The 10,143-nt window shown below is 42.5% G+C and overlaps 1 protein-coding gene across 1 annotated transcript; it reads left to right on the top strand.

Annotated features, from left to right (window-relative positions):
* Positions 1–7,505: 7,505 nt before the first annotated feature.
* Positions 7,506–9,917, top strand: LOC104277983 (protein phosphatase 1 regulatory subunit 1C-like; the record flags this gene model as incomplete). The annotated part of the gene is made up of 2 exons (XM_009874806.1): positions 7,506–7,586; positions 9,857–9,917. Coding segments are annotated over exons 1-2 (142 nt in total), but the record flags the coding sequence as incomplete, so codon positions are not given.
* Positions 9,918–10,143: the final 226 nt, after the last annotated feature.

Below are 10,143 nucleotides of genomic sequence, written 5' to 3'. Positions count from 1 at the left end.
GGGAAATTATTTTGAAGGGCAATGTCCTGTACTAAAGACTGAACAATGCAGATTTTAAATATGTATGTAATAAATTAGATATTGTTGTTACGGGGAGGGGTAGCAGTGCAGGAAGATTTACATCTAGGAATATTTTCCTATTGTGATGGCAAAAAAAGCAAAGGGATTGGTTACTCTCAAGTACAAGGAGTGTAGCGGTGGAGGCTTATGAAGTACTTGCAGTTTCATTGCAGTTAGGAACATAAGGGCAGCCACAGCAGATGAAACCGAAGGTCCAGCCCCTTCAGTATCTTCACCCCCACAGTGGCCAACAGCAAATGCTGCTCTGGTGAGACTGTAGTCTGAGAGGAGCGTGAGGAGCATCCCCACCCTCCCTCAGCCAGCATTGGCTCTGGGATTTCCTGGCCAGGATCGTTGATGGATCTCGTTTCCCTGAACGTATCCAATTGCTTTTCCAGCTTGTGTAAAGTTTTGGTGCCCACAACATCCTATTGCGATGAGTTCTATGGTTTAAGCACAGCCTGCGGGGAGAAGGTTTTTTGTTTGAACCAATCCCTGAATAATTCCATGTGGTGCTTTTTAGCTCTGCTGCTGCCTTCAGGCCCCAAGGGGCTGCAGAGAGGGCACAGCCCAAATTGGGGTAGCCTGTGGCTCCTGGCTTGTCGTAGCTCAGGGAGCAGCCCCATTTGTGCTGCTCCTGACATTTGTATAAGAAATAGCAAACTATCTGTGGCCCAGACATCTTCTCCAGGTCACCAAACCCCGGATACCACCCACCAGCTGTGTGGGTGCAGCCAGCTCGGTTGGTCTCGCAGGGTTGCTGCAGGCAGCACCTAGGGGACTGCAGTGACTTCTCTAGGTCTAGACTGTCCTCTGAGGTGGAGAGCGAAGCAAGAAAGAAGGGACATCTAAAGAGCCTCAGACTGAAAAATAAGAATTTTTAAAACATATTTTGAATTGGGTGTACTGAGTTTTTATAGTGTAGTTGATGGCTTTCCGTTATTAACCTGGTAGCATGTGTTTGCATCCTGAATTTTCTAATTCAGACTCTGAAACTGTAGAAGTTAACTCCTTGTTCAGTTTCTCTGTTCTATATTTTAACTTTAGTTTGTTTTGTATTGTTTTAAATACTTATAAACTCAATTTTATATTTCAATTCTTTAATTCAATTATATAGCTGGTCAATTTTTGCATTAAAGATAAAATACGGAAATAATATAATTTCATTCTAAACTCTATGTAAATTGCCAACAGTAGGGTTTTTTTTGAAAAATATATTAGATTTACCCTCTTCTTGGTAAGGAAACAAATTCTAGCATGACTCCCTGCTGACTACGTTCTGAAAACCGTTACCAGAATTTTGACTTCTGTACTATACTGAACTATAGTCTGTATTTGGCATGTATCTTTTTGTATCTTTTGACCACTGCTGTTCAATATATTCATCAACGACCTGAATGAGGGAACAGAGAGCGCTGTCAGCAAGTTTGCTGATGACACAAAAGTGGGAGGAATGGGTGACACACCAGCAGGCTGTGCTGCTGTTCAGTGAGACCTGGACAGGCTGGAGAGTTGAGTGGGGAGAAATTTTATGAAATACAACCAGGGCAAGTGCAGAGTCTTGCATCTGGGAAAGAACAACCCCAAGTACCAGTACAGGTTGGGGACTGACCTGTTGGAGAGCAGCGTAGTGGAAAGGGACCTGGGGGTCCTGGTGGACAGCGGGATGACCATGAGCCAGCAATGTGCCCTCGTGGCCAAGAGGGCCAATGGCATCCTGGGGTGTATTAGAAGGGGGGTGGCTGGTACATTGAGAGAGGTTCTCCTCCCCCTCTGCTCTGCCCTGGTGAGGCCACATCTGGAATATTGTGTCCAGTTCTGGGCCCCTCAGCTCAAGAGAGACAGGGAACTGCTGGAGAGAGTCCAGGGCAGAGCCACAAAGGTGATTAAGGGAGGGGAACATCTCCCTTATGAGGAGAGGCTGAAGGAGCTGGGTCTCTTTAGCTGGGAGAAGAGGAGGCTGAGGGGTGACCTCATGAATGTTCATGAATATGTAAAGGGTGTGTCAGGAGGACAGAGCCAGGCTCTTCTCAGTGATGTCCAGTGACAGAACAAGGGACAATGGGTGCAAGCTGGAGCATAGGAGGTTCCACAAAAATATTAGGAAAAGCTTTTCACTGTGAGGGTGACAGAGCCCTGGCACAGGCTGCCCAGGGAGGTTGTGCAGTCTCCTTCTCTGGAGACATGCAACCCGCCTGGACGCGTTCCTGTGTGACCTACTGTAGGTGATCCTGCTCTGGCAGGGGGGCTGGACTAGATGATCTTTCAAGGTCCCTTCCAATCCCTAGCATTCTGTGATTATGTGACTGTCTAATCAGGTTATGTGCCATTAATCCAACTAATTCCGTATTCTATGGACAGTAGTGGATAGCATCTACCTGTAAGTGCCTGTGCATCACCTGGTAATCTGGAGGGCTGTGAGTCCCAGAGGAAGACTGGAATAGGTAGTATCAGTTCTTATGTCCTTAGATAAAGGTAACTTTAAACTGATTATAGTTAAAATTATACTACTAAGAAATTATTTTCTCAACTAAATTAAAATTCATTTAAATACAGATGGCTGTATTTTTTGCTTACCTAGGATTTATTAATCTGTGTATGTCATATGTAAACATGTCCATGGTGTTCAGTGGACAAGTACTGGTGATGGAAATTTGTATTAGGCTGTTACTAGACCAACTCCTCTCACTGAACATTTCACCGACTCTGGCATTGCTCAAGAAAATTTTCTGTTCTTCTTTTTGACCTGCCTGTGGCAGCACTTACTGCTCACGAGGCAAACATGATCTGCTCTATGTTCTCGCACCTTTGCAGATTTTAAGTTCTTCACATTTTCTGCATATAAATAGCAGACTGTGTTTCCAGTGATTGAGTGGGAGCCACCCTGATGGCAAGGTATTTAGCTAAAAGAAACTTTCAGGATAATTTTGAATATGTCATTGTTTATTCTTGGCAGGCTCACATCTGCATTAACACCTGTGAGCAATGTCTAGTGTAGAGCCCCGAGAGGAAAACCTGTCCATGAACAGATGTGGCATGCACAGCAAAGACCACGTCCAGCATTCATGCTTTCGGCCTCCCTTCTGCCCATGACCAACACCAAGAGCTGCAAAACTAATGCTTCTGTATGGACAAAGGCTGTAATAAGAACTTTGTCAGTTTGTTAGAAAAGGGCAGAAGGAAGGCGCATGTTAAAGTCCCATTTGCAGCAGGACGGGGGCAAGCAGCAGCCAGGAAGCAATATCCCCTGCAACGATCCTCTCCGCTCCAGGGCTGCCCAGCAGTGCGCTGAGGAGGTGCTGGCATGAGAAGAGGTTTCAGCCAGAAAGCCTGGGGGAAAACACAGATCAACATGTCTTTGCAAAGGTTCCCACATATCAGTGGCCATGATGAGGGTTCAATTTATGTCTTAATAGATGCACTGAAAGAAGTGCCACTTCCAAGCTGAGTCCTTGCTTTGCAAAGACAGCCTGGCTTGACCAGAGAGCTATAACTGAGTGCTTCCCTCCATCTGCACTGGTGAAATTAGAAGCCAAAGCCTAAAGTAGGTTAGCTTTACAACAAACTCCAGATCTTTCCTCTCCAAGCAGATGCTGCAATAGTCCCTGGCACAGCCGAGAAGCTGAAGCAGATCACAGCCACACAGAAACTGTGTAAGGAGAGTGCAGGACAGAGACCCTCAAACTCCCTTCCCAGCTGCCTTGTCTTTGGCTGGGGAAGAAACATAAACCTCTCCTAACACAACAGGTAAAATATTTCAGACAGGAACTGTGCCATGAGTACTCTGATAGCTCATGACTACAGTAGGGTGTATTAAAAGGCAGTTCTTCATACCAGAACCTAGTGAATGACATAGGAAGGAAAGATCTAAGACAGCTATTATTGTTATTTTTTTCTTCCATGATAGTTTTAGCTGAATCATGAAGGAATTTGAAACATTGTGGGTAGTGCACTAAAAACAGATGATGAGCTAAAAGGGTTTGGCAGTACTTAAATGCATTTCAGCCCTTCCCCAGACTATGATGCAGTCTATAGAAAATGCAAGCACACTTTGCCCAGAGACATCCAGTGCTGCAAATTAGGTGTAAGAGTGAGCTGATGTAGTAATCCTGTAATGCTATATCCAAGTGCCCTCTGAAAAATGCCTCTTATACTATTTTAAAAATACTCACATTGCTCTAGTGCATGTGAAGGTTGCTGGGCAGCCAGCTCCAAACAGGCAGAGAGAGGTGCAGAGGCAAGTGTCTCCGCATCACATTGTTGGTGGGCCTCTCTTGGAGGTGTAGCAGCCCTATTAAGGATTTGCCCTTGTGCCTTGTCTTGTTCTGTTGTCTGTCTCTCTTCTGAACCTGCCAAGAAGTGGGTTTTTCTGTTTGTTTCTTCACATGATTGTTGAGTTTTTTTCTCAGATACTATTGCTAGCAATGACTCTGAGATGTGATTCCTTTAGGCAGCAACACCTGGCAATGTAGATCTGAAACATACCTCTGCAATCCTTTGAATGTTTAACGTTTTGATATTTTTTCAATATCTGAATGTACTTTTTCAACCAACTTTATCATTAACATAAGAAATTTTAAACCTTTGAAATGAGAATTACAACTCCTGTAATACAGTAATGTATACTGTAATTGCATCATAATTTAATACATGAAGTTTCACAGACAGCTATGATAGGTATTTTATGCTAAAGTTTTTCCATGGAGAAAAATTATGTTTAAAATATACTATTTATTAATATTTAATAGCAAAACAGCTGGAAAATATTTTTCTCACATTATCTGGACTGAGATAACAAAATTTTCTTTCAAATATGAAAATTTTTTTAGAGAAGAGCTATAACTTCAGATCTATGTGTATGTCCTCCCCCCAAGTGTATCCCTGTGTATAGCTGATATATCTGAAGCTGTCACTGAAGTTATGGGCATGCCTGTTCATGGACTTGTGAAAGTGGATAATTAGACTCTCCTGAAAACAACTCTAATTATTCTTAGTGAAAGCGGTGTGTACCGCTCTTATTTGAGACTCTTAGTTGTACCAGCAGAAGTACAGTGGTTGTGCTCTGGCTCTAATTTCCTGTGGAGGCCTATGAAGCAATATAATTCATATTTGTAGGAGTAGCGAAGGCTTAAAAATAATCGTATGAAAGACTGAACACCGCTATTTTGCACATCTCTTTCATTTATTGTGGGAAATGAAACTGAGCGTTTCACCTCAGCACTGAAAATATGCAGTACTCAGCCTTAGAAGGCCCGTTCTCAGACTACTCTTCAAGCAGCAGGTGAGACCAGACATCTCCAGAAGTGCCCTCCAAGCAGGACTCTTCTGTGGTTCCCTAACTCTGAGTTAATGCCACCTAAACTATGGCAACAAACCTTATAGGAAAATTGCCGGCTACTAGCTCTCAGCTGGAAACCACTATGTACAGAGTAATTTCTCCTCTTCCTTTCCCCAAGGCAGGGAATTTCAGGCCTTACTGAGTTATTTCTGATCATTGAGTCAACTGGGTCTTTAATTTTTAGTATGTTCTCATCTCCTGGTCTTTGTCAGGTTCTTCATAAACCAGCTAGCTAATGTTCTCGCTTCTGTTCAGAGATATTCTGGTATTCTGATAATGTGTTAACAGTTTTCATTGTATAAAAGAAAGCCAAATAAATGTTCCATCCCTCACTGACTGGTTTACTCTTCTGTGTACAGCCTACGCGTTGTTCTTAGCCATGATTCCCATGCCTTCCCTGCCTCCTTCACAAGCGCAGGTGGGAAAATACTCAGTGGCTCTGGATAAACCTGTGATGAGCTGTGAAAATCCTCATTGCTTTCAATGGCACGAACAAGAAATGTGTCTTCAAATTCCTCTGAGTTCTGGTGATATCCAGCCCCAGTCCTGAATTCATCTGCTTTGCAGTTTCCTTACTGCAGTCTGTCAGGGGCAGACTCAAGTTGCTACTCCATGAATTTAGTGTGTTTGCATTTTATTTTTGTGAGATGTGTTCCCTTCCCTGTTTCAAGAGTTCACAAGCCCTCCAAAAACGTGGCTTTCTCTCTGCAGACGGCCTCATCCCAGGTATAGCTGATGCTGTGATGGGCTGGGCTAGTCCGCCTTTTCCTGCTGTACCTCATTTTCCCTTTCTTCCCAACTGGCAGAGGATTGGCCTGATGCTCTTTGGCTTGCTCTTGAGCTTTCAGCATTGCCCTTTGAACTGGCTGCAGGGCATTTTCCTTGCAGAGATGCACTTTTGGCATCATGCACACCTTTGTCACAGGAGCTCTGCTGTGATGCTTGGCAGTGGTCAGGTGCTCTAAGCCAAGAAGTGGGTTAAGTCAATGGTTGTTGTGTGTCGTTTCATACCCATCCTTCATATTAAGGTGAAATAAAAAATGAAAATCAATTGTATTCACCAAAGGGTACTATTAGTATGATTGACCAAATTATTTTCCCAGTCTTGGAAGAGAGCACAGATTTTGTACCCTGAAGTAGAGTTCAGGCCTCTGAATTTTAGTCATCTAAAAGTGAGGTAACTAGCCTGAGTCTTCTCTACTTTTTCTAGAGTTAATGGAGAGAAAATGTCACCTCCAGTAAACATTATATTCAACTTCTCTAGGACAGGGTGAAATGCTCTTTGATGTGTCTAGCATGAGAAAGCCCAGAGAGATGGCTTAAAGGTGGATGTTCTCAACATCTGAAGTCATGTAAGATGGAGCCCACCAGAAGAAACTGCTGTCTAAATCTGCAAACCCAAGCTAAGGCGCAAACCCACTTACGCTTAGTACACCAGATAAGCTACTAGAAAGTGAAGGCAATCTTCCTGGAAGAGGTTTAAAAAAGGATTTGAAGGAGCAAAGGCAATTGTTTGATATGTGAGCAGAGGATAGCAGTTCTGGCACACTGTAACAGAGATGGAATTATTGCATCCACCCCTCCTGCTGCCTCCACCCCCAAAATCAGAAAACTTCCTGATTTGCGTTCATCAATAATTAAGAGCCCATCAGCAATACTCAGAGGGAGCTTGCATTGCACTTCTGAGCAGCCAGTTAGTAATGTACGGTGGAGAGATCCTCTTTTTCAAATCCCAGGGCTCCAAGCCATGCAATGCTAGTACTGCATTTTCAATTAGCTTCTGAGTGAATGCTTGGCATATGTAGAAGTGAACTGGTACACAATTAGCTTATTGTTCCTTTCAGCTTTGTGCTGAGAGGATCTGAAGGACTGCGGAGGAGAGAGGAGAGGGGTGGGGAAAAAAAATAAAAATAGCCAAGCCAGTGGCATCTCCATGGCTGTGGACTAAGGGAGCTGCTCAGCTGACGCGGATCCCCGTGCTAGGTGGGGAGTTGGAGCTGTGGCTGAGGAGCAGGCAGCCTGGCGGTGGGGAGGGTGCCCGGGGAGAGGCGCAGACCGACTTGGAAGCTCCAGGCTCTTCTCTCCTCTGACTCTCCTCAGTGTCGCGATGGAGCCCAACAGCCCTAAGAAAATACAGTTTGCCGTGCCACCTTTTCAGAGTCAAATTGATCCCGAGGCAGCCGAGCAGGTAAGGAAGATGAGTTTCTTTTATGGTTCTGAGGGGACGGGGTAGGAATGGGGGCAAGAGTTGTGGTGAACACAGGTAATACTGATGGCCTAGATGCTTTTATAACTTATGTTAGTGTAACTATAGATTAAATTCCCTGGAGGTTATAGTGACATTTGGATATACCCAAAGAGGGAGGAGGATACGTCCTTTAGCCAGAATAAGGCTTCTTTACCTTGTGAAGGTTTATACAGTATGTATTTGTTGCACTTTTTCTATAACCGGGCTTGTACCCCAATGCATGCACTTCATATGAATACACATTCTCAATAAAACAACTTAAGTATGTTATTTGTGTATAAAGCAAAACATGAAGCTGATAATAGGTACCTAGTGGAAATATTGCACGGAAGACAGCTTATTTTCCATTTGTTTTAATGTGAGAAAACATGAGTTATACTTTGCACAATAGTTGCAACTTCACTTCTCCCTGTATTTCTCATGATTTTTATACAGTCTTTATGTCATTGTTACAGTGTTTTACATATGTGAAAAATATATGTGTGGAAATATGTCTGACTTTTGTCTGTATCTGAATTATATGTGTGCTATTTTTGGTTTTGACTCATGCCTAAAGCATACACATTCATAAAGTATATATAGCAATACAGATGTCTAAAAAGGAAAAGACACCTATTGTTGAGTGCAGATATGCGTAGATGTGCGTAAAGAAGGACACAGGGAATCTTATGAGAAAAACTGGATAAACTGTAATTAGGTGACCCAGTATATTCCTATCAGTGCAAGTCCTTCTTGACATTTGCTTCTATTTTGGTAAGTGTAGTTTTAGATGATACCAAGGGAGTATTATAACCTTGATGTTCTGTGCCATTAGCTATGAAATTATTTGCACCTTTAGGACAGGTATCTGCTTTCCTGAATATTCTAATGTAGTGTCTCTTAAAAGGCAGCCACCTTTGCAGAAAGCGATGAGTTGTAAGTGAGCACTGAACAAAGAAATACTAGAAGGGTGCAGGAGAGAATTGCTGCGGGTCTTTATTTTGTCTGTAGGCACCTCTCAGCTGCAAGATGTCGGTAATTTATGGAGCAGTCCTGTCACAAATTCAAGCAGGATGTGTTCCAATATATTGCTGAAATCTGTGAGGATTTCCTGGAATTCCCATGGCTTTTGAAATTCTGTCGCTCAAATTCTGCCCCATATTTATGGGCAGACCTTTTTTACTGTTGGGCATTTAATTCCAGTTGCTATAGAGTTTCACTGTGGGTGCGTGATAAAATTAAAGTTGTAAATTCTGCTATCAGCTACAGTTGTGCTAATCTGGAATAAGCCCATTAACCCTGGTGACGTAATTCTCCATTTCCACCTCTGAAAGCAAAATTTGAACCCAGCTAAATACAGATGTTGGCTCAGCAACTAAAAAAGATCAAACACAGTGACATTGAGGTTTTGTGACAGAATTGTTTCTAGCTCAAATACTCCTGGTCCCTCTCTTAAATTCAATAGAATATCAATAGCCTGGAGGGTTTAGTGAAGCAAAACAAAGCTTTCAGTGCAGATGGGTGCATTATAGGAGGGTAGTCCAATACTGTGTAGTTTAACCAATGTTAATGGAACAAAAGTACTTTACCAAATAAACTCTGAATAAGAAGAACTGCATACAGTTCAGGATTATATGTTGGTATGTAAAGACCTGTTGTATAGTGGTCTTTGAAAATATTCTTTGCAAGTCTTAAGTATTGTTTTGCTTTAGCTGAAGAACAATAGTAACACCTCTGGCCACAGTTTAGAAATACCATAAATTTGTTGGAAGGTCTACGTGCAATATGAGCTCTCAATTGCACTTACAAATATTGATATTACTGATTACTTATGAGAGCTATGACAGTACTTGGTATTTGCACATATAAGCTCACAAACTACTACAATAATTTTTCTGACACCAAGCTAGATATTGGTATATTATGATATGTCTGATGTATGTCAGCAGTACCTGTCAAAAAACTTACTCAAGATGATTGCAAATCCTAAAGGCATTTTGGAAAACTGTCCTGTTTTCTTTCCACGTACGAGCAGCAACATGACCCTGATCACTGTCAGACCAGATGAGCAGTCAGTAAGACAGTGATGTGCTGCTGTTCTTTAAATATTTTCTTCTTTAGCTTTGCCTGCTTTATACTCTGGAGGCCACCAGAAAGATTGCTGTCCTTTGCTTTGCATGTGGGGCAGCTGATGGACTCTAATGGCTCTCCTTGGTTTATGCCTGTTGCAGATCAGGAAAAGAAGGCCCACACCAGCATCCCTTGTCATCATGAACGAACACGTGCCCCCAGGTAAGTGCCAACAGACTTTCTAAACCATCGAACTTGTATACTCAGGATTGTCTGCAAACTGGTTTTATTAAGAATATGGTTTTAAAAACCCAGCATTAATTACTTTTTGGAGTAAACCCCATGAACATGCATAACTCCTGGACTCCAGATAATGTTAATAATTTCAGGATTTTATCCTTCGGGTAAGTGTGAGTTTGTGTGTACATGGAGAATTAATATGACCCAT

The sequence above is a fragment of the Apaloderma vittatum genome, unplaced genomic scaffold (genome assembly GCF_000703405.1).
Source record: "Apaloderma vittatum isolate BGI_N311 unplaced genomic scaffold, ASM70340v1 scaffold19228, whole genome shotgun sequence".
Classification (NCBI taxonomy): Eukaryota; Metazoa; Chordata; class Aves; order Trogoniformes; family Trogonidae; genus Apaloderma; species Apaloderma vittatum.
The sequence above is the reverse complement of the archived record's forward strand: the minus strand, read 5'-3'. Positions and strand labels throughout refer to the sequence as shown.